The sequence below is a fragment of the Zonotrichia albicollis genome, chromosome 1 (assembly GCF_047830755.1).
Source record: "Zonotrichia albicollis isolate bZonAlb1 chromosome 1, bZonAlb1.hap1, whole genome shotgun sequence".
NCBI classification, from domain to species: domain Eukaryota; kingdom Metazoa; phylum Chordata; class Aves; order Passeriformes; family Passerellidae; genus Zonotrichia; species Zonotrichia albicollis.
In genome coordinates, this window is record NC_133819.1 from 153,748,881 (window position 1) to 153,772,193 (window position 23,313).

Consider the following 23,313-nt stretch of genomic DNA (forward strand, 5'->3'; position numbering starts at 1 on the left):
GGGCCATGCCATGGGGACACACATGGGTCCATAGGGATTTGGGTCCATGGGGACACACATGAATCCACAAGGACATGAGTCGATGGAAATACACGTGAATCTACTGGGATTTGGGTCCATGGGGACACACACACAGATCCATAAGGACACTGGCCCATGGGGACACACACAAATCCATAGGGATTTGGGTGCATTAGGACACACACAGATCCATAGGGATTTGAGTCCATGGAAATACATGTGAATCCATTGGGATTTGGGTCTATGGGGATACACACCTTGGATACACAGGGACTTGGGTCCGTGGGGACAGACACTCCAGTATCCATCCACAGGGCTTTGGGACTGTGGAAACACATGCAAATCCATTGGGATTTGGGTCCACAGAAATACCCATTAGAATTTGGGTCCATTAGGATACACATGAGTCCATAGGGATTCAGGTCCATGGGGACACACATTCAGGGATCCTTAGGGCTTTGGGACCGTGGAAACACACACGAATTCCAAGGGATTTTGGACCATGGAAACATGTGAACTCAGTAGAATTTGGGGCCATTAGGACACAGATCCATAGGGATTTGGACTCATGGAAACACATGTGAAACCATTGGGATTTGGGCCCATGGGGACACACATCCCAGACATACAGGGACTTGTGTATTCACAATTCAGGGATCAGATTCAGGGATCCATAGGGATTTGGGTCCATGAGGACACACACTCCAGGATCCACATGGCTTTGGGACCATGGAAAAACACATGAATCCACAGGGACTTGGGTCTATGGGAACACATGTGAATCCATCGGGATTTGGGTCCATGGGGACACACACTCCAGGATCCCCAGGACTTTGGGACCGTGGAAAAACACGCAAATCCACAGGGATTTGGGTCCATGGAAACACCCCTCACCCGTCGGCCCTCACGCAGTTCCCGCCTTTCCCCCAGGGCGGCCGGGAGGGGGCGGGGCCTGCTGCAGTGCCACGCCCCCTTTCCCCTTGTTATCCCGCCCCTCCACTCCTATTGGTCCTTTTCCTCTCCCTATCGCTTCCCATTGGCTGGCGGGCCGCGCGCGCTCGGACGCGGAAGTGCCGGGGCCGGAGCGGCGGCGGAGACGGTGAGGGGAGGGGGGAGGGGTCGAGCCCAAACCCCGCTCGGAGTTCTGGGAACGGGAATTTATTCCCATAAATCGGAGAAAATTGGGAATATTCTGGTTTAAATACCCGTGTTACGCTTGGGTTTAATGAGGAAAATGTTTTTTTGTTGTGTTTCCGCGAGGAAATTGGTTTATTTGGCGGTTTTCGTGAGGAAATTAGTATATTCTTGCTTAATTTTGTGAGAAAAGCTATCTATTCTTGGGGTTTGGCGAATAAAATTCTTTATTCTCTGGGGTTTTTTAATGAGAAAAAGGGTATATTCCGGCGTTTTGATGAGGAAAAGAAATTAGTTTTGGTTCTTTTGAAAATGAGGAACATGAATTATTGGTAGTTTTTGATGAGGAAAGTGGGTTTTTTTGCGTTTTTCTTGAGGAAAAAAAAAGTTCTTTTTCGGCTTTTAAGGAAGAAAATTGTTTATTTGTGGGTTTTTATGAGGAAAATGACTTATACTAGGAGGGTTTTGATGAGGAAAATGGTTTATTCTTGGGGTTTGATTAATAAAATTGTTTATTCTTGCTTTTTATGAGGACAGTTGTTTAGTCTTGCGGGTTTTGTGATAAAAATGTGTTTATTTTTTGCTTTTTATGAGGGAAATGGTTTATTTATGTGGTTTATTCTGGAGCTTTCATGAGGAAAATGCGCTTGATGAGGAAAGTTTATTCTTGGTTATTTTGTGTTCTTATATTTTTGTTTATGTTCTTGGTTAATTTATGAGAAAATTTATGTTTGGAGTTTTGGTTAATTAAATAGTTTATTATTGGGAATTTAATAAGAAAAATCAACTTATTTTGGGCTTTTAGTGAGGGAAATGTTTTGGGTTTTTTTATTCACCCTTTCTTCATGCTCAAACAAAATTTTTTGGATCCTGATTTTCTGTGGAATAATCAAAGGAGAAGATAAGGGAGGATAAAAAGTGGAATTCAATGACTGGATTTTAATTACTACTGGAATTTAAATATTAGAATGTAACCACTGGAATTTAACTGGAATTCCACCAGTCAGATTAACCTACTGGAATTTTAACCACATGAATTTTCACTTGTCAGAATTGAACTAAAAAATAAGCACCAAAATATATTCCAGCTTCCAGATACTTTTATTTCTTTTAATATAAATTAAATAATAAATAAATATTTGCTAGGAAAGCTGGAGATCTTTGTACCTCAAGGGGTGATGTGCATATATCTAGAATGAATATTCAAAATATCCGTGAATATTCATGAGCTGTAGCAACACCGAGGAGCGGGAATCCCTTTTCCAGGGAATTTTAAAAGGCAGGATTGATCCTTTGCCTCAGTCCCGTGAGTAAGGAAAGAAAACATGGAATTTAATGAGGCTGGACAGGGTCAGAACAGGTTGGACCAGCTGGAGCAGCCTCTCCGTCCCTGGAATTATTCCAGGTGTGGCTGGAATAATGGAGCTTGGAGCAACCTGGGGTAGGGAAAGGTGTCCCTGCCTATGGAATGAGATGAATTTAAGGTTCCTCCCAACCCAAACCATTCCATGTTTTTTGGGGTCTATTTTTGTGAAATCTCATCCTGGGAGGATTTAGTGGAGAAGGCAGAGCTGGACTTTTCCCATGGAAGCACAGCGAGGGAACCAGGGATGAGCAGGAATGCAGGAAACCAGGTTAGATGGAATTTTGAACCACCACGAGGGTGATTAAACACCTGGAAAAAGGGAGCAGGGACGTTTTGGGAGAGGCTCAGACTCACCCGGGCGAGGCTTTGAGCGCGGGGTTCCATCCAAAACCTCTCCCAACCCCCGGATTCTTCGGGAATCCTTCGCCAACACTCACAAATCCCCATTGCTGCCGCTCTCCCAACCCAGGGGAACCTGCCATGTCCAACCTCCCGCCTCTGGCAGCCGACAGGAATTGCTTCTACATCCTGACCGAGGACTGTGCCTATGGAAACAAGTACTTCCAAGCCGGGAACCTGTGCTTCTGCAGCGAGAGGAGCTACCTGCGGAATTTTTCCGAGGATGGGCCCCCGGCTTGCTTCCTGAAGGTCGTCATGCTGGACGACAGCTCCACGGTCACCATCAACGTGGGAATCCTGCAGCCCGTGCGCCAGGAAGCCGCCGGATTCCTGCTGGCCATCGGGAGCCACAGCGAGCGCCTGGATTTTTTCCTGGAGAGGCAGAACCTGGAGGGAGCTCTCCGAGCCGTGCCGGGTCAAAATGTGATGGTGGAGGTGGAGAGGGAATTTTTCCCAGGAGTCGTGCGCTACATTGGGAGCATCTACAAGCCCAGCTTGGCTGTGCTGACCCCGGTGTTTTTTGGGGTGGAGTTGCAGGTAAGGGTGGGGGCAAAGCAGAGGATTCCTCGTTTTTTCCATGAAATTTTTCTCTGTGTGTGACATCCTGGTGTGCTTTCAGGGAGAGGGGGAAAACAGAGGGAGAAGCGACGGATCCTACCACGGCACCGAGTACTTCAAGTGCAAGAGGAACTGTGGGATCTTCCTGCCCTTCAGCAAAATCCAGTTTATTCCCACATCAGGCAACGATTATGGGAAGCAGAAGCTGGGAAAAGAGGACACGGAGGAGGTGGTTCCTGTGAAAGTGGGAGATGCTGTGAGCTTCCTCGTGGATGACATCCCCACCAAAGGAATTGCCATGGCAGTTTACAGGGAAGGGAGCAAATGGTTTGTGAAGGTTTGCCCGGTAAGAGCAGCTTTTCCATGTTGTTTTTTTTTTTTTTGGGATTTTAAAGGAAAAAAATCACATTATGGTTGGATGTGCGAGAGAAATAGAAGGAATATCCAAAAGGGATGTGAGGTTCTGTGTAAACTTTGTTAAAAAAATCCTTTATATTCCAGTGTTTAGCTGATGGGTTTTTCCCTAGCTGATGGATTTTTCACTCTTTCCAGGAAGAAGAAGGAACGACTGACATTTTCAGGGAAATCCCCATGGAATCTGTTGTGAAGGAGAGCTTGCAAAGTAGGTGATCTTTGGATGTGTCTCTGCTGATCCCATTCTGGGGGAATTTGGAATTTATTCCTTCTCTGCGGGGTACCGAGGAGCTGAAATCCCAATAAAACCTACAGCTTGTCTTAATGGACCGGGATTTATGGAAAAATCTCACATTCCACACAAAGCTAAAGCTGAATCCCATTTGTCAGGAAGGAGAGGCTGATGGCAGCACAGAATTCCCTCAGGGAAGAGGCACCACTGGTTAAAAAGTCTTTAATTCAGCTGTAAAAGATGGAGCAGGAGCTTCATCCTGGTGGGAAAGGCTCAGTTGGAGCAGCAATGGTGGGAATTGTTGGACAAGACAAGGAATTAGTAGAAAAAATTAGGAAATAAGCCCCCTGCCGCCATTCCAGTAGCCTGGGAAGGGCTGGATTAGCTCCAGGGTCAGCCAGAGGTTGGAATGTGAAGCTTTGAGCAGGGAAACAAGGAGCCAGGATCATTCCCTCTCATCCTGTCAGACCAGCTTGGACACACTGGGAATTACACCTTGTGTCCCTGGTGCTCAGCTTCCTGCTTGTGTGTGTAACCTGGAATTTCCAAAATAGACCCGGAATTAGACCCAGAGCATCCAATTCCCAGCTCTCCTGATGTTTTGTGTTGCCCATCAGGTTTTTTCCCAGTGTTCAACTCCGACGTGGGCTTTGGAAAACCAAACCCAATGAAAGGAGAAATCAGCGAGAGCGGCGAGGAAGGGGAAGGTGGGAATTCACCCCTGGAAGTGAATTCCATGGTCCAGATTACCTTGGACAAGGGGAATCAAGTTTCAGGAATCATCCGCTGGTTGGGCTACCTGCCCCAAATCAAGGAAAAAATGGCTGGAGTTGAACTGGTGAGGCTGGAAATCTGGGAAAGGACCTGGGAATGCTGTGCTTGAATATGGAGGGTGGAATTTTGGGATCACCAGGTAAAGGATGTTGAGGGGCTGGAATGGAGCTGGGAAGGGTCTGGAGCACCAGGAGCAGCTGGGAGGGCTCATCCTGGAGAAATGGAGGCTCAGGGAGAACCTTCTGGATCCCTGCAATTCCGTAACAGGAGGGTGGGACCAAGTGGGAATTGGCTCTGCTCCCAGGGAACAAGGGACAGAACAACAGGACACAGCCTCAGGCTGCTCCAGTGGGAGTTTAGGTTGGATATTGGGAAAATTCCTTCATGGATGGGGTTGTCCAGCCCTAGCACAGCTGCCCAGAGCAGGAGTGAGGTCCCCATCCCTGTGGGGACACGATCAAATGGTGGCCTCAGCAGCATTGCAGAGCTAGACTGTATCACAGACCTCTTTTCCACCCATAATTCCATAAATCCTGCTGTTTTCCCAGGATGAAGACAAGGGGGTGACGGCTGGAGAGTGGCTGGGCAGGTCCTACTTCCACTGCGCCCCCAAGCGCGGCCTCTTCGTGAGGCTGAACTCCTGCCAGCCCGACGTGCGCTTCCAGAGCTTCCCCAGCTCCGAGCTGTCCCTGGGGGATTTCAGTGAGTCCTCTGGGAAGCAGGAAAACAGGGCTGAGATGGGGAAGTATTGGAATATGAATCCCAATATTACCAGTTAGATTGTGCCTGGGCCAGTCTGACCCTCGCTGCTGGGCCAAAGGCGGCAGCTGTGGTATATCACCCCAGAGAGGCCAAAGGCGGCACTGTGGTGTATCACCCCAGAGAGGCCAAAGGCGGCACTGTGGTATATCACCCCAGAGAGGCCAAAGGCAGCAGCTGTGGTGTATCACCCCAGAGAGGCCAAAGGTGGCACTGTGGTGTATCACCCCAGAGAGGGCAAAGGCGGCAGCTGTGGTGTATCACCCCAGAGAGGCCAAAGGCAGCAGCTGTGGTGTATCACCCCAGAGACACCTTTAGCTTGCTGGTGGTTGCAGCCAGGCTCTAAACAAGTCCAGGCTTGTTAGGAACTCCGTTTACCTCAGGAAGAAGGCTTCAGGCGAAGGTGAAGAGAAAAAAGGAGAGGATTCTGCTGGAGGGTTTAATATCCAGAGGTTTATTCCATGGTTACAGAGGTCTGAATCTTAGGAACAGCTCCAAGAGAATCCCGAGCGCATGGCCGGACTCACATTTTAAGCTCTGGGGGGCAGGGGGAGGGGAGGGGAGAGGTGAGCCACCAACCAGGTGGGAGGGGCGGGGTCTCAGGGGAGAATGACAGCTGGACAGGCCAATGACCCCCAGGCCTGAGGGGCATCCTTTGAACTTGACCAACCACACCACGGCTTGTTGGAATGTTAAACCTGATTGACAGGACTCACTCAGCAAGGGGGTGAGGGGGGGAGGGGAACAGGGTATTGGTACACCTGGGGAAGGGACCTGAAAGTTTAAAACACATTGCAACAGAGAAGGATGTGGAAAAAACCCCGTGGGCAGCGTTTCTTGCCTTCCTTCGAGTGTTGTTTTTTGGTGTTTACCCACATCTCTGGCTGGATTAACAGCTGGACTCAATCCTAGGGGTCTTTTCCAACCTAAATGGGAATATCCCTCAAGTCCGAAAGATTGTGATTTATGAAAAGCTGGATTAAGAAGCTTTGAGAGTTTTAGGCTCTCCCCAGACTTTTTAGGTTTCAAGGAAGGGCAGAGTTGACCCAGATGAGAAGGTGCAGGCAATTCCTTTTCTTGCAGGAGGACAAGAAGCTCTTCCAGAGGGTGCAGAGAGTTTTCCTCCCCTCAGGAATGAGGCAGCAGTCCGTGTTCTCCAAGGGCGGATGAAGGGCATCCAAGGCCATTGTAATTCCTGCTACATGGATGCAGCTCTCTTCAGGTAAGGACCTGCTTGGGTGGTGCAGGCTCCTTAAATGAATGGCTTTTTAATTAAGCTGAGCCCCAAATTGCAGCACTTCCCTGGATTTCCAAGGTGGCTGGAAGTTTACCTGTTGTAGAGCAAGGTGCAACTGTGTGGAGGTACAACCTCCATGGTGCTTTTGGATCTCCTTCCCAAATCCAGCAGGATTTTCAGCCCTGAAGACCCCCCTGTTCCCCTGTGTCTGTCATTCAGGGTGCTGAGAGCTCGTAGTTTTCCGGATTTGGACTGTGCTGACTCTGTCCCTGGAAGTTCTGGCTGGAATCATTCCAAAGAACCCACCCAGGAGGTCCCAACTTCCCTGCTTGGAGAGGAAAAACACTCAGTGGTGCCCTTCCCTGAGCAGTTTTGGCTGCAAAGTAGGAATTTCCTTCTCCCTGAGCTGTTCCCTTGCTTTATCCCAGTGTTCATTGTTCCAGCTGTGCCTCACCGTGCAGATGTGTTTCCCTCACCTCCCTGTAATTCCATGCATGGATTGTTGGACATCAAAGCCATTGACTGTCACCAGCCACCACATTTTTGGTTTCCAGCTGTTGCTTCCAAACCCTCAAACTTAAAAATGACATCCCACTCTTCCCACAGCCTCTTCTCCTGTACCTCCGTGCTGGACTCCATGCTCTTCATGCCCTTCCCACTGTGTGACAGGAATGTCCAAGGAATTCTGCGGGATGAGATCGTCAATCCCCTCCGTAGGTGAGTTTAGGGAATTATGGAATTTGTCCCATTTTTCCTCATTCCTTCCCTGCTGCCCTAAAGGTGGGACCTGGCACCGAGGAAAACCTGGCAGCCACATCCAAAGGTGTTCAGGACAAGGAGGAATGGTTTTAAACCGACAGAGCATGGATTGGGATGGGATATTGGGAAGGAATTTTCCATGTGAGGGTGCTGAGGGGGTGGAATGGAATTCCCAGTGGGTGCCCCATCCTTGGAAGTGTCCCAAGCCAGGTTGGATGTGGCTTGGAGCAACCTGGTCTTGTTGGTGGCATCCCTGCCCATGGAAGCGGGGGTGACCTGGATGAAGTTGAAGATCCCTTCCAAGCCCAGCCATTCCATGGTTTCCCTCACCTGCAGCTGGTTGTTGTTCCCAGGAGTGGCTTTGTCAGGGCCAGCAGTGTGATGCACCTCCGGGAGCAGCTCACGGACAAGGGCCAGTGCTCCAGCTTCACCAACGCTGAGAAAGGTGAGGAGCTCCCTGGGGCCCTTCCCCAGCGGCTTCCCTGCGTTTTTCCTCCTCCGGGAGCCAGCTGGCAACTTCCCTTTGTGCCAGGAATGTGCTTTAATTAGGTGCTGGTGTTAATTGGTGTAGAAATTCACTTGTAGAATTCTTTCAGTTTTTAAATCTCTCTGTACCCTTAGAGCCCCATCCAGTGCCTAAAGGGGATCCAGGAAAGCTGGAGAGGGATTTGGGACAAAATATGGAGGGACAGCACACAGGGAATGGCTTCCCACTGCCAGAGGGGAGGGATAGATGGGATACTGGGAAGGAATTCCTCCTTGTGAGGGTGATGAGGAGCTGGAATGGAATTCCCAGAGAAGCTGTGGCTGCCCCATCCCTGGAATTGTCCAAGTCCAGGTTGGATGAGGCTTGGAGCAACCTGGCACAGTGGAAGGTGTCCCTGCCCATGGCAATGCCTGTAATTCCATGATCTTGAAGGTCCTTTCCCACCCAAACCATCCTGGAATTCCATGGAAGTGCAGTCTCTGAAGGCTGCTAGGCATTTTCCATGTTCCCTTTGGGATTTTTGCCTTAACCATCTGCTCTCAGCCTTTATCCCTAACCTGAAGAGAAAATTCCAGGCCCCAGGAATGCTGGCTCATGTTTACCTGGCAGCTCTTGGATGCAGTGGGACAAGGCAGTTCCTGGCGTGGTCTGATCCATCCTCTCCTCTCACTTTCCAGATCCTGAGGAGTTCCTCAATCTCATAATGCAGCAGATCCTGGGAATTGAGCCACTACTGAAACTCCAGTAAGAGTCCACAGCTGAGGGATACAATTCCCAGGACCAGGCTCATTAATTTTCCACCTCAGAGTCCCTGGGCAGATGGGGGTCATTTATCCCTTTCCACCAAAGTTTTTTGGAATCACAGCTCTGAGTTTTTCTCAGCTCCTTAGGAACAGACTCTGATCCTGCTTGTTGTGATTTTCCCATCTGGACAAAGGCACTTCTGAGCCCTCCCTGGAGGGTGCTGCCTTCAGAAAATCAGGATAAAAACCTTGTGCCATCCTCAGGGAGGGCCAGAAGGGGTTTGAGAAAGGTGATGTCCCACTTTGGGGCAGATCCAGCAGTTATCCAACAGCCTTTGGATGAATTTGGGATGAGTCCAGGCTGCCAAGCTGGCTCAGCTCCCACAGCCTCTCCAAACAGGCAGCCCATGGATGCACTCCCAGTTTTTTGGGGACTCTACAAAGAGGATGAGAGGCTGGAGGAAGCCAAAAATAACTGTGCTGTTTGGTGAGCACAGAAGGGGAATTGTTGGATTTCTGTGCTTCCTTTGTGGAGCCGCCGCTGGAGCCGTGGATCGTGGAGTGCTGGGAAAGGCCGGGCACAAAGAGGACTCTGTGCTGCAGCTCCCCTGCACGGGGTCATCCCAAGGAAATCCTTTCCCTGCTTTCTTTAGGGATTGTGGGAGATCTGCACACAGCTCACCTTAAGTTTGGCTTTTTGGATGCATTTTTTTAATTCATCCTGCATCGAAGCATCCGTTTGTCAATTTAAATGCTGAATTTGCTAATGCTAAATTATCTTTTAGATTTATATTGAGGGGAAATTGAATTTTGCTTATAGGATGCGCTGCTCCAAAGGGATAATAAGGCCAAAATTCCTACTTATCTACTGCTCCCCTGGCATAAATTTGGTATTTTTGGGTGGAAAAAGCACTTTGTGTGGCACCAAACCACCCTCGGTGCCTCGAGCCCAGGAGCTCTCCCAGGCCAAACTTTGGGAAACTCCCAATTTTTGTGTCACCACATCCCCAATCCCATGAGTTCTCCTTGCAGGTCAGGAGGCCAGGAGCAGGAATGTTACTGCTACCAGATATTTATGGACAAACAGGAGGATTTGGTGGTTCCTGATGTGCAGCAGTTGGTGGAACGCTCCTTCCTGTCCTCAGATCTGAAGCTGGTAGAGGTGAGTCCAGTTTCCTTCTGCTTTCCTGCTTTTCTTGCTTCCCAAAACACCTGTGAGGCCTTGGATGTTTTACATCCAACACTGAATCCAGGCATGATTTAGGAAAAGGCCTCTGCTTTCCCTGTTTCCCTTTTGTCCTGTGAATAATGGCAGCAAATTGAGACAGAGCAAAAAAAATCTCTGGGATTTGGCTCTTCTGGCAGGGTGACTCTTTCCCTTTTTATTTTTTTTCCCAGATCCCATCTTGCTTCATTATCCAAATGCCACGTTTTGGGAAGGAATATAAAATGTTCAGCAAAATCATCCCTTCCTTGGAGCTGGATATAACAGATCTGCTGCTGGACAGTGAGTGATGATGATGATGATGATGATGATGATGATGATGGGCTGTGAGCAACCAGCTCTGGGCTCTCTGGGGGTGGAATTCTTCTTCCTTGAGTCCCAGTTTTGGCAGGACAAGCTGGATTTTAGGTGGGATCTGGAGGAGAGACTCCCTCTGAGCTCTGTGTTTCCCTGGCAGGTCCCAGGGAATGCTGCCTGTGTGGGGATGTTGCCACTCTGGAATGCCCGGAGTGTTTCAAGGACAAAGTGTTTGCAGCCACGGGCCTGAAGCAGTTCTGCAGCTCCTGCTCCAAACAGGTATTCCATGGCTATTCCCAAAATCCACCTTGGAAGCTGTCAGAGGGATGAACCCTCCCAAAATCCCCACGTTCCCCTGGGCTGTCCCTGCAGCTCTCAGCCCTTTCCTGAGGGTCGTTCCCACCAGGAGACAGAGGTTGTGAAACCTCTTAAACAATAACGGAATCATAGAAAAACTTGGATTGGACCTTGAAGCTCATTCCAGTTCCACCCCTTGGATGCTGCTCAGGTTGCTCCAAGCTCTTGGACAATTCCAGGGATGGGACATCCACAGCTTCCCTGGACAACCTGTTCCATGAATGAGGTGCAATCCTGCAGGAACTGAGTGCTGCTCCCTCCCTGCTGTTTCTCCATGAGCATTCCCACAGTTTTTGCCTCTTGCAGGGTGACACGCTCCCATCTCCGCTTCCTGCTGCCAGGCTGTTCCCAGGCAAGCAGGGAGCACGGGAATCGCACCAGCAGGGAATAAATTGGGAATGTGACCTCTGTCCCCCCTTCCTGGCAGGCCAGGGCCAGTTGTGCCAATGCCACCCCGTCCCCTCTCCTCAGGTTCACTCCCATCGGCGCCGCAAAGCGCACAAACCCAGGAAGCTGCACATTCCAGAGGAATTCCAGAGCTGGAGCGCCCGGGGCTGCCAGCAGGTGCCACGGGAGAAGCTGGAGCTGTTTGCAGTGCTGTGCATCGAGACCAGTCACTACGTGTCCTTCGTGAAATACGGCCCTGGCCACGAGCACTGGATGTTCTTCGACAGCATGGCCGACCGGCACGGTGAGGGAACGGGAATGGCATGTGGGAATGGCATGTGGGAATGTGATGTGGGAATGGCATGTGGGAAGCTGCCTGGGCCTGCTCAGTCCACCTTTTCCTCTCAAGTTCCCCTGTTTAGGTTTTCTGTGGATTTGGCTTTCCTTTAATTAGATTGCAAGGGGGTTTTTCCAGGTGGTTCCAGCTCCTGGTTGTGGTCAAACAAGGGATTTTGGGATCCTATCCCAGCTTGTGGGCATGGATTGCTTCTCCTGTCCTTCCCCACTGTGTTTTTATCACAGAATCATGGCATGGTTTGGGTTGGAAGGGACCTTAAAACTCATCCAGTTCCAGCCCCTGCCATGGGCACCTTCCACTATCCCAGGTTGCTCCAAGCCTCATCCAACCTGGAATTGGACAATTCCAGGGATGGGGCAGCCACAGCTCCTCTGGAAATTCCATTCCAGCTCCTCACCACCCTGTCAAGGAAGAATTTCTTCCCAATATCCCATGTAACCATGGCCTCTGGCAGTGGGAAGCCATTCCCTGTGTGGTGTCCCTCCATCCCTTGTCCCAAATCCTTCTCCAGCTCTCCTGGATTCCCTTTAGGTTGGATGGTCTCCCCTCATCCAACCTCTCCCACTGCTTTTGGCCTCCACATCTCCCAGCTGAGGCTCTGCACGACTCCAGAGCGTGCTGGGATCTGCTGGAGCTGTAGGAACCCATCCCTTTGGGATCTGGTTTGGGATTTTTCTTCCTCTTTCCACCTCAGGTGGCGAAAACGGCTTCAACATTCCCACGGTGACGCTGTGCCCGGAAATTGCCAAATACCTGGACTTGCCCCTGGCTGTGCTGGCCCTGGAGCAGCCTCGGGACATGGATGGGGTGGCCAAACGCCTCTTTTGTGATGCCTACATGTACCTGTACCAGAGCAGGAAAATGGCACTTTACAAGTGACACCGTCCCAGAGCGGATGGCAAAGGAGCGACGTCAGGAATAGGAGCTTGGATCATCCCAGAAGGTGGAAGCAGCCAAGTCTGGATGCTCCGAGCTGCCTCTTCTCGCCTCTCTCGGTGTCAGATGATCCAAGCCAGGCTGGGTTTGTTAAATCCTGGCTTTATCCAGTGGTTGGTACTTGGGCACAGCTGGACTTGGAATTACTGATGCTCAAATTCATTCTTATTCTCCCACATTCCATAATTCTCCCTCTCCAGGTACTCTGCAGCTGGAGCATCCCCACATCCATGTTTCCCTGCCATCCCTTCCCTCCAAAGCTGGGGACCAGCAGAAATCAAAACACAAGGAATTATCCACAGGTTTCCCAGGAAACCACAACCTTTCCTAAAACCCCCTCACCTGGATTTGTGGAGTGAGGAAAATCAGGCCAGGATTGATTTTCCTCACCTACGTCCCTCAATTCCCTGCACTTCCCTTATCCAGCACTAACTGGCACTTTTACCCACCATCCCTTATTTCCAATCATGGATATCCTGAGCTGAAGCCATGCTTTAAAAATAGATTATTTTTTTCCAAGAACAAAACTGGAAGGAGGATGGGAGCAGAGGAGCAACATCTGGGCTCCTGCCGCTTCCTCTTTTTGGCAAAATCTGCACAGGATTCAGTGTTATTGCAACCTCACTTTCTGCACTTTCTGTCCCATCTTTGCATCCACCTCCAAGTTCTGGGGTCAAATACCAGAATTCCCAGGGCAAAAATAGAAAAAGAAAAATAAAAATGAGCACTCTGGGATTTTCTGCAGGAGGTTTTAGGGTTTGGGTGGGAACTGATGTTCCTTAAGTTAAATAAATCTGTAAAACTGGGGGTTCCCTGCTGTTAAGTGGGAAGTTGAGTCAGTGGGATGCCCAAATTCCACAAAAAAAACCTCAAGGAAAGCATCCAGGATTCCCAGATGTGCAGGTTTAACCCTGTTCCTCTCTTTTCCTCCCCTCTTTAATGCAGAGTGGAGTAATTTTAACAAAGCCTGGAGCTTTGGATCGGTCCTGGTGGCTTGGGATGCGTGGTTTGGGATCTTCCTGGCATTCCAGGTGTTGCCAGCAGGTCCTGGAGGGATTCTTTCCCTCTGCTCAGCTCTGATAGGTCACACCTGGAATTACTGGGTCCAATCTGGGGCTCCCCAGTACACGAGAGACAAAATCCAAGGAAAAACCACAGAGATGATGAAGGGACTGGAGCATCTCCTATGAGGAGATGCTGAGGGAGCTGGAATTGCCCAGCCTGGAGAGAAAAAAGGCTCAGGAATCTCCTCAGTATCCATAAATACTTGAGGAGAAAGTGCAAAGACACCCAGGAGCTTCTCTGCCCACCAAAATGGTTCCTGAACATCAGGAATTGCATCTGTGAGGGTGACAAATGCTGGCCCAGGTCACTCTCCTTGTTCTTCATTCCTCCTCTCCCAAAAACTCAGGAAAATCTCTACTCAGGTGCAATGGACGCCTCATCTTTGGTGCTTTGCTTTAAAAAAAAAAAAAAATCTAATTTTTAGTAAACTGATCCTGGATTTCCTGGAGTATTTTTTTCATCTTAAAATGGGATACAATGCTGTGGGAATTCCCAGAAATCCAAGACCATCAGGCCATGCTTTGTTAAGCTTTTAATTGTTTTCTTCTCTGTAATTTCTGTCAAGATCCAAATCATGGAGAGGACAGCAAAAGCCACAGGTTTGATCCCTGGAGATTTCCCTCTCACCTTCCCGTTCCCAATGGAGCTCCAAAGGGTTTTTCACTGGAATTAGGGTCAGAGCCATGATGGGAAAAGGCTTTTATTTGAAATTTTTTGCTTAGTGTGAAGCTCAGTGTGGGTTAGAGCCACGTTTGCTGTGGGAACAGGGGTTAGAGAGTGCAGGTGGCAACCTGGAGCTGGGATCAGCCTTGAGCTGGGACCAACCTGGAGCTGGGACCAACCTGGAGCTGGGATCAGCCTGGATGTGGGATCAACCTGGATCTGGGATCAGCCTGGAGCTGGGATCAGCCTGGAGCTGGGATCAACCTGGAGCTGGGATCAACCTGGAGCTGGGATCAGCCTGGATGTGGGATCAACCTGGAGCTGGGATCAGCCTGGAGCTGGGATCAACCTGGAGCTGGGACCAGCCTGGAGCTGGGATCAACCTGGAGCTGGGATCAACCTGGAGCTGGGATCAGCCTGGAGCTGGGATCAACCTGGAGCTGGGATCAACCTGGAGCTGGGACCAGCCTGGAGCTGGGATCAACCTGGAGCTGGGATCAGCCTGGAGCTGGGATCAACCTGGAGCTGGGATCAACCTGGAGCTGGGACCAGCCTGGAGCTGGGATCAACCTGGAGCCAGCCTCCAAATCCCAAGGAATTCGGCCAGAGTGGAAAGAGTTGGAATGTGGCCACAGAGATGAAGCTTGGAATTGCCAAAGCAAAAGAGTGTCTGCCACAGGTACCCCATGGGTGTCCCTTGTCACCCTGTTGGTGGCACTCCAGACTTTGTTCTAGTGCCACCAAGTTGGGCACAGGAGTGGCAGGGCCACCAAGGAAGGCACAGGGATGGCAGGGCCACCAAGATAAGGCACAGGGATGGCAGGGCCACCAGGGAAGGCACAGGAGTGGCAGGGCCACCAAGGAAGGCAAAGGAGTGGCAGGGCCACCAAGCTGGACACAGGAGTGGCAGGGCCATGAAGATAAGGCAAAAGGCTGCCACAAAGGCCACCAAGGAAGGCACAGGGATGGCAAGGCCACCAAGTTGGACACAGGAGTGGCAGGGCCACCAAGGAAGGCACAGGGGTGGCAGGGCCACCAAGGAAGGCACAGGAGTGGCAGGGCCACCAAGGAAGGCACAAGGCTGGCAGGGCCACCAAGATCAGGCACAAGGCTGGCAGGGCCACCAAGCTGGGCACAGTTCTGCCACTTCCAGGGGATGCAGGGACAGCTCTGCCTTCCCCATCCCAGCATTCCCAGCTTCCCTACTGGGACCCCAGAGCTCTCTCCCAGTTCCTGCAGGTTCCTTGGGTTAGCACCAGGTCTAAATTAGAGCCATTAATTCCTAACGAGACACCCGGGCTTCCCAAAAAAGAGCGGAGCAGGAGCTGGGGACGAGCAGGGACCCCCTCAGAGGCTGCCCTGGCGCAGCTCCAGGAAGAGCTGGTGCAGCCGTTCCGTCACGGCCACCTGGGAATGGGAACAGCAGAGGTCAGGGAGCAGCTCCTGGGAATGCCACTGGCTTTGGAATGGCACTGGATTTGCTCAGGCCACCAAATCCAGCGGCATTCCCAGATGTGTGCCGGCGGGATGTGTGGGAAGTGCTGGACGTACCGGGTAGGGCTGCGGCTCGTGGAGCCGGCGGTGAGCGGGGCTGAGCAGGTTGAGGGACACCTGGGCGTGGGTCCTCACCTCGGGCAGGCTGGGCAGGGGCTCACACACCTGCAGGGATGGAGATCCACGTGGGAAGATCCATGTGGGAAGCCACCACCCGAGCCACCACGTCTGGGTCGGCACCAGAGTTTTGGCACATCTCAGAAGCCACCACTGCCCCTGGATCCATCCTCCAGCCTGGAAGAGGAGACCCCCAGGAGATGGGAGCACCCCTGACCTGGCCATCCCTGAAGTAGGTGCGATGGAGGGGCTCCACAGTGCTGGGAATGACCTTGGTGCTCTCCTCCAGCCGCCCCAGGACTCGGATCCCCAGCTCCTGCCCTGCGCTGGGCGACGGCTCCTCCTCCAGGGCCATGAGGTCCATGAAGGGGTGACCTGCCAGGAGGACATCAGGGAGGGAATTATGGAGCAGGAGATTCCCCCAGGACCCTGGGAAGGGTCTCCAGACTCACCAGCAGCATCATAGAGCCGATAGATTGCCTTCATCCCCGGGATTGTCATCTTCTCCTCATCCTCCGTGAGCTTCAGGCACGGGGAGCCATTGACCTCCACCAGCTGTGGGAGAAGGGAAGGGAACCTGTGACCCCTCTGGGGAGGCAACTGATGCAAATCAGCTGAAAAAAGACAATTAAAAAACCCTAAAACCACCCCAAAGTTGGACATTCTGCCTCCTCCTGCATGTGGAGAACCTGGGGCTTCTGGTGGGCAAAGAATTGGCCATAACCCAAAGCTGGCACCCAGAGCTTCCCTGTGTCCTGGGCTGATCCCACACCATGGGCAGCAGGAGAGGGGGAATTCTGCCCCTCTGTCCCTCTCAGGTGAGACCCCACCTGCAGAGCTGCTCCAGCCCTGGGGTCCAACATCAGGAGGACGTGGAGCTGCTGGAGCAGGTCCAGAGGAGGCCATGGAGATGCTCCAGGGTATGGAGCGTCTCTGCTCTGGAGCCAGGCTGGGAGATCTGGGAATGTCCAGTCTGGAAAAGGCTCTAAGGAGACCTCAGAACCCCCTCCAGTGCCTAAAGGGGCTCCAGGAGAGCTGGAGAGGGACTTGGATCAAGGGATGGAGGGACAGGACACAGGGAATGGCTTCCCACTGCCAGAACGCAGGGCTGAATGGGATACTGGGAAGGAATTCCTCCCTGTGAGGGTGGTGAGGGGCTGGAATGGAATTCCCAGAGAAGCTGTGGTTGTCCCATCCCTGGAAGTGTCCAAGCCCAGGCTGGACAGAGCTTGGAGCAACCTGGAAGAGTGGAAGGTGTCCCTGCCCAAGGTGGTGGAGAACCTTCAAAAATCCCTTCCAAGGCAAATTCTTTGTGACTCTGTGACTCCAGTGGGGCTGGGTGGCCATGGAGCAGGCATGGACGTGGCTCAGGGAAGATTGGGATATTTGGGATTTAGGCTGCCACCTTCACCTTGTAGACACAGCCCAGCGATGGCTGCAGGGGACACGTCACCAGGTGGGTCCCGATGCCGATCATGTCGATCTCGCTCCCCTGGGGCAGCACAGAAGACAGAAACCATCAACATCCCAGCCCTGCCAGCTCCGGGGACAGCCCAGGTGACATCCCAGCCCTGCCAGCTCCGGGGACAGCCCAGGTGACATCCCAGCCCTGCCAGCTCCAGGGACAGCCCAGGTGACATCCCAGCCATGCCAGCAGCACCCAGGTGACATCCCAGCCGTGCCAGCAGGTTCCTCACCTCCCTCCTGAACTCCTCCAGGCTCTGCTCGCTGATGTCGTTGCTGACAGCAATGGGGATGGTCTCAAACCAGGGCACCTGGAAGCTGCAAGGAGCAGGATTTGGGAGGATCTATGGATGCACCACAGCACCCAGAGCCTCCCAAATCCTGGCTGGAGGCAGGTGAGGATGACAGGGATCGGTGACATCCATCCCAGAGCTGGTGTGGGACTCACTGAGCTCCGCAGGCTTGGAACACTCCCCGGATTTCCTTGGATTGCTGGGCCAGGTCCCCACTGTCCAGGCGCACCCCGATGGCCTGGTATCCCAGCTGGTGCAGTGCCAAGGCCACGGCACAGAAATTGGGCAAACCACTCCTGGCATGGGCAAGGAAAGCGTTAATGACAAGTGCAAAACTGATCCAGGGTGGAGATCCAGCAGCATTTCCAAGCCCTGGGCCAGCCAACATTCCTACTTCAGGGCCACATCCATCCCCTGAGCCATGGTGGTGTCCTCACCTCCTGACACAGTAGGTGTCCAGCAATCCCTGGAAGTCACACGGGAAGGTGACAGCGTAGGACACGAAGGCGGCCAGCTCGCCCTGGTTGGCCTTGCTGGGAGGAGTCTGGAGCAGGTCACAAACCCTCTGCAGCCAGGACACAGCCAGGTCCGCCAGATCCACGGGATCTCCTCCGGCCCGGGGCGGCAGCTCCTGACAGGGGAACACGGGATTTGCACAGCCCGTGGCATCATCCAAGTGCCAGGAGTGTGGGAATATGGGATTTGCACAGCCCATGGCATCATCCAAGTGCCAGGAGTATGGGAACATGGGATTTGCACAGCCCATGGCATCATCCAAGTGCCAGGAGTGTGGGAACAGGTGGAGTGTTCCATTCCCCATCCATCCCACTTTAATTCCCGTCTGCATTCCCATCCCCATCCCACCCCTATCTCATGCCACATCCTATTTCCACCCCTATCCACATCCTCATTCCCATCCCATCCCCATCTGCATCCTACCTTAGCCCAATTCCCACCACATCCCTATCCCATCTCCATCCCTAACTCTGTACAAACCCCATCCTCATCCCACTTCCCTATCCCCATCCCAATTCCACCATATCCCATCTTAATCCACATCCCATCCCCAACCCCATTCAATCCCTCTCCCATCCCAACCCATTCCTTTCTCCATTCCTATCCCCCCTCTACATCCCCATCTCCATGATATCCCTATCCCATCCCCATCCCACCCTCACCTGCACTCCCATCCTTACCCTCATCCAATATTCATCCCCATTCCCATTCCCTATCCCATCTCCATTCCATCTCCTCCCATCCCTAACTCCATACAAACTCCAATCCCATCCCACTTCCCTCTGCCCATCCCCATCCCAATCACACCCATATCCCATCTTCATCCACATCCCATCCCCAACCCCATTCAATCCCTCTCCCATCCCAACCCATTCCCATCTCCCCTCCTATCCCCCTCTACATCCCCATCCCCATGAGATCCCACCCTCACCTGCACTCCCATCCTTACCCTCATCCAATATTTATCCCCATTCCCTCTCCCATTTCCATTCCATCTCCTCCCATCCCTAACTCCACAAAAACTCCAATCCCATCCCACTTCCTTCTGCCCATTCCTATCCCCATCCCAATCACACCCATATCCCATCTTCATCCACATCCCATCCCCAACCCCATTCAATCCCTCTCCCATCCCAATTCCCATTCCCATCTCCACTCCTATCCCCCTCTACATCCCCATCTCCCTGACACCCCATCCCACCCTCACCTGCACTCCCATCCTTACCCTCATCCCATCCCCATCCTATATTCTTCTCCATCCCCATTCCCATTCCATTCCCATCCCATCCCATTCCTATTCCCATCCCATCCCATCCCATCCCAGGCCCTGCTCACCCGTGGCTGCACCTCCTCCAGGCACCTGAAGGACATGATGAAGGAGTGGGCGATGGTGCCGCGCACGGGAATTCCGTACAGTTTTCCCGCCAGGATGTTGCTGGTGCAGTCGAAGCCTGCGAGGAGGGACAGGGGGGACACCCAGGTGATGGCAGGGCCGCGGTGGCACCGGGCACCCTGGGGTGGGACTCACCCCCAATGTAGGAATATTTGGATGCCGAGAGGGCTCCGTCGGGCCCCTGCGCGCGGCGCAGCCCCATCTCTATGAGCTTCATGTCCGGCCCGGCCAGGAGGCGGAATCTGGCAGCGTTGGTGGCCACCAGGCTGGGGGACAAAGGGGACAGGTCACACAGAGCCAGCACAGCCAAGGGCAAGGGGCTCCAGGACCCTCCCTGTTTGGAAAAAGCAGGGATCACCACGGGACTCGGTGGACAGGGATGTGGTGGGGTTGACCAAGGGGACTTGGGGGGACAGGGAGATCCTAAAGGTGGCCTGTGGGGGACCAGGACATCTCTCAGGAGAACCTGAGGGACAGGGAAACTCTTCAGGGTGGGCTGGACATGGGAAGCCCTCAGGAAAACTTGGGGGGACACTGGGACACCCTCCAGTAGTTAAATTCAACTGCAGAATTCCAGCAGTTAAATCCCAGTAGGGCACTTATGGGGTCATGGTACCCCCAGGACTGGGGTGTCCCTCTGGATTGGGGGGCGCTGCACTCCCTTCCCTGTCCTCCTCCATCTTCCAGGGGGGCTTTGGGATCATCCCCATGACAAAATACCTGGCGTAGTTGATCAGGCACAGCAAGGTGGTCTCCAGCAGCTGCACCACCAGCAGCGGCCCCTTCACCTGCAGGAACGGCACCTGCGGGAACAGAGGTGACATCCCGGTCCCTCTGGAGCAGGGAGGAGCTGGGAAAGGCAGGAATAGGGGTCCAGGGGATCCCAGAGCCAAGGAAAAGGGAAAGGCTGGGCCTGGGAGAGGTGGGATGGTCAGGAAGAGGGTTGCAGAGGGATATTGGTGAAGGAAAAGGGGGTACAAGGGGATTCCAGTGCCAGGGAAGGGGGTGCAGGGGGATCCTGTTGCCCAGGAATGAGGGTCCAGATTGTCCCTGTGCCCAGGAAAGGCATTCCAGGGGTTCCCAATGTGAAGGAAAAGGGGGTCACAGGGTAGGGACATGAGGGTGGCCAAGATGGGGGTTCAAGGGGTCCAGGGTGTTGAGGAAAGAGAGGGGAGGCTGAGGGGTGGAAAGGTGGGAATGGTGGCCCAGGGGCTCCCAGGGTCAGGGAAAAGGGGACGTCTGGGAGCTGGGAGAGGTGAGATGGTCAGGAAAGAAGATGGAGAGGGGGCCCACCCTGGCAAAAACGACGGAGCCCTCGGGAATGGCGGTGACGGTCACCTCGGAGGCATCCAGGGTGGCCAGGTAGTCAAAGAAGGCGTCGTCGATGGTGCTGGGCAGGACAGAGCGCAGATACGCGACGTCTGCGGGGACAGCGCGGTGACACCGGGGACGAGGGACACGGGGGGAGGTGGGGGGGACACCGAGCCTCCCATGGACAGGTGAGTGACAGCAGGTGGGTGGCAGCACCCCCAGCACGGAGCGTGACAGGGTGGGGTGGCACAAGTCCCCTCTGAGGGACATCTCTGGAGAGTGTCCCTGCGTCCCCACAAGTTTCTGTGACAGCTCTTTGTGTCCACCCCTGCCCTGTGTCCCCTGAAGGGTGTCCCTGTCCCCTAAGTTAATCTGAGAGATGTCCCTGTCCCTTCGTGAGTTGTCCTGATCCCCTGCAGTGCCCCAGGGGGGTTCCCCTGTCCCCTAAGTCCCCTCAAACGCTGTCCCTCTCCCCCACCGCAGGTCCCCAGTCCCCCAGGTCCCTCTGAGAGCTGTCCCTGTCCCCATCAAGTTCTCTTGAGGGATTCCCGTCCTCCCCAAGTCCCCCTGAGGGGTTCCCCATCCCCAGACCACTCTGAGAAATGTCTCTGCCCCCCTTTAAGTTCCCCTGGATGCTGTCCCGTCCCTTACAAGTCTCCTTGAGTTATTCCCCATCCATCTCCGGGGGGAATTTCCCTCCTTCCCCCGCATCCCTCCCACTCTCCCCGCTATCCCTCCCTCGTCCTCTGCCCTTTCCCCTCCTATCCCCTGGAGTTCTTCCAAAGCCTCCCTGGGAAGGTTCCCCTTTCTCCTTCTCCCACCGCCGTCCCCACAACGCTTCTCCCCCCTGTCCCCTCCTGTCCCCGCTGTCCCCTTGAGTTGTTCCCCCCTCCGTCCCTCCCCCTTGAAGCTCTCCCGTCCCTTCTTCCTCCTCTCCTCCATCCCGCCTTGCCCCTGAAGTTGCCGGAGCTGCTTCCCTGTCCCTCCAAGTCCCACGGGGACGCTCCTCTCGCCCACCACTCCTCCCTCTGACCCCAACACGTGTCCCCCTCTTGTCCCCTCGCTGTCACCACGCACCGGCAGCGGAGAAGCGGAAGGCTCGGAGCCCCCGCAGCCCCTCGGCCAGGCCGGCGCCGAGCGCGAAGGAGCCGCGGAAGGGCGGGCGGCGGAAGAAGAGCTCGGCGGCGGCCGGGGCGCGGTGTCGCCCGGCCCGCCAGTGCCCGTAGGCCATGGACACCTGGTACAGGTCGGCCAGCGGCGCCATGGCGGGGCGGGGACAAGGGGACAGGGGTGGGGACACGGGGAGGAGCGGGGAAAATAGGAGGGATACGGAAGCGCGGGGTGGGAGCACGCGGGGATGGCGACACGGGGACGCGGGACAGCACAAGAGGGACACAGGGATGGCAGCAGGGATGGCAGCACAAGGGGGACACGGGGCAGTTTTGGTGGCACAGCTGGACACGCGGGGTGGCAGCGCACAGTGGACATGTGGCGCAGGGATGGCAGCACAAGAGAGATACCGGGATGGCAGCAGAGGGAGGATACAGGGACAGAGGGACACAGAGGACAGGGCAGCAGGGATGGCAGCACAAAGGGGGGGACACGGGGATGGCAACACAAGGGGGAACACGGGGACGGGAGCTCAAGGGGGGACACGGGGATGGCAGCAAAGCATAAGGGGGACAGCAGAAATGGCAGCTCAGAGGGGACACGGGGATGGCAGCACAAAGAGGGGACACACGGGGATGGCAGCACAAAGAGGGGACACGGGGATGGCAGCACAAAGGGGGGGACACGGGGACGGGAGCTCAAGGGGGGACATGGGGATGGCAGCAGAAGGGGGACACGGGGATGGCAGCACAGCATAAAGGGGACAGCAGAAATGGCAGCTCAAAGGGGACACGGGGATGACAGCACAAAGAGGGGGACACGGGAATGGCAGCACAAAGAAGGGACACGGGGATGGCAGCACAAGGGGGACACGGGGATGGCAGCACAGCATAAGGGGGACAGCAGAAATGGCAGCTCAAAGGGGACACGGGGACGGGAGCTCAAGGGGGGACACGGGGATGGCAGCACAAAGGGGGGGACACGGGAATGGCCACACAAAGGGGGGGACACGGGGACGGGAGCTCAAGGGGGGACACGGGGATGACAGCAGAAGGGGGACACGGGGATGGCAGCACAGCATAAGGGGGACAGCAGAAATGGCAGCTCAAAGGGGACACAGGACGGCAGCACAAGGGGGACACGGGGCAGGGTTGGCGACACAGCTGGATACAGGGATGGCAGCACAAAGGGGACACCGGGATGGCGGCAGAGGGAGGATATAATGACACGGGGGACAATAGGGACAGGGCAGCAGGGATGGCAGCACACTGGTGACACTGGGAGAGTGACAGATGCAGGACAATGGGCACGGGGATGGCAGCACAAGGGGGGACAGGAGGATGGCAGTAGAGGGAGGATACAGTGGGACATGGGGGACAACGGGGACAGGGCAGCTGGGATGGCAACATACTGGTGACACTGGGCTCAGGGGATGGCAGCACAC

General features: G+C 54.0%; 2 protein-coding genes across 30 annotated transcripts; one reads left to right on the plus strand and one right to left on the minus strand.

Annotated features, from left to right (window-relative positions):
• Positions 1-1,020: 1,020 nt before the first annotated feature.
• Positions 1,021-15,467, plus strand: LOC102070981 (ubiquitin carboxyl-terminal hydrolase CYLD). Of its 2 annotated transcripts, none has more exons than XM_005479659.3 (15): positions 1,021-1,120; positions 2,991-3,457; positions 3,540-3,824; positions 4,031-4,100; positions 4,742-4,962; positions 5,447-5,600; positions 6,741-6,879; positions 7,501-7,611; positions 8,007-8,098; positions 8,818-8,884; positions 9,916-10,045; positions 10,282-10,390; positions 10,566-10,684; positions 11,234-11,453; positions 12,202-15,467. In XM_005479659.3, exons 2-15 carry the CDS (start codon positions 3,002-3,004, stop codon positions 12,384-12,386), a joined length of 2,358 nt encoding a protein of 785 aa, XP_005479716.2. In that variant the 5' UTR covers positions 1,021-1,120; positions 2,991-3,001; the 3' UTR covers positions 12,387-15,467. The 2 variants fall into 2 exon arrangements, with proteins under 2 accessions (XP_005479716.2, XP_074414200.1); XM_074558099.1 differs by lacking the exon at positions 1,021-1,120 and adding an exon at positions 1,127-1,338.
• On the minus strand, positions 12,969-22,070 carry NAPRT (nicotinate phosphoribosyltransferase). 28 transcript variants are annotated; one of them, XR_012583695.1, is made up of 15 exons: positions 21,837-22,068; positions 20,742-20,869; positions 20,169-20,251; positions 19,584-19,714; positions 19,391-19,506; positions 17,977-18,170; positions 17,695-17,835; positions 17,480-17,564; positions 17,194-17,274; positions 16,235-16,337; positions 16,000-16,157; positions 15,723-15,830; positions 14,742-15,578; positions 14,487-14,503; positions 12,969-14,367 (listed from the first exon to the last, which is right to left on the minus strand). XR_012583695.1 is itself a non-coding variant. In XM_074558219.1 (13 exons), exons 1-13 carry the CDS (start codon positions 22,021-22,023, stop codon positions 15,519-15,521), a joined length of 1,521 nt encoding a protein of 506 aa, XP_074414320.1. In that variant the 5' UTR covers positions 22,024-22,070; the 3' UTR covers positions 12,969-15,518. The 28 variants fall into 28 exon arrangements, 3 of the variants coding, with proteins under 3 accessions (XP_074414320.1, XP_074414312.1, XP_074414214.1); XR_012583696.1 differs by lacking the exon at positions 14,487-14,503 and adding an exon at positions 14,555-14,588 and having other exon boundaries at positions 12,969-14,316; XR_012583694.1 differs by lacking the exon at positions 14,487-14,503 and adding an exon at positions 14,555-14,588.
• Positions 22,071-23,313: the final 1,243 nt, after the last annotated feature.

What these genes read in the sequence shown, in the direction of transcription:
- LOC102070981 (XM_005479659.3), top strand. Translation starts at nt 3,002, where the DNA reads ATGTCCAACCTCCCGCCTCTGGCAGCCGACAGGAATTGCTTCTACATC. An exon ending in ATCGTCAATCCCCTCCGTAG is followed by an intron (nt 7,612 to 8,006) that starts GTGAGTTTAGGG and finishes TGTTGTTCCCAG; the next exon opens with GAGTGGCTTTGTCAGGGCCA. An exon ending in CTTCACCAACGCTGAGAAAG is followed by an intron (nt 8,099 to 8,817) that starts GTGAGGAGCTCC and finishes CTCACTTTCCAG; the next exon opens with ATCCTGAGGAGTTCCTCAAT.
- NAPRT (XM_074558113.1), bottom strand. Translation starts at nt 22,023, where the DNA reads ATGGCGCCGCTGGCCGACCTGTACCAGGTGTCCATGGCCTACGGGCAC. An exon ending in TGGAGGAGTTCAGGAGGGAG is followed by an intron (nt 17,275 to 17,479) that starts GTGAGGAACCTG and finishes GTGCTGCCCCAG; the next exon opens with GGGAGCGAGATCGACATGAT. An exon ending in CGCTGGGCTGTGTCTACAAG is followed by an intron (nt 16,338 to 17,193) that starts GTGAAGGTGGCA and finishes CTTCTCCCACAG; the next exon opens with CTGGTGGAGGTCAATGGCTC.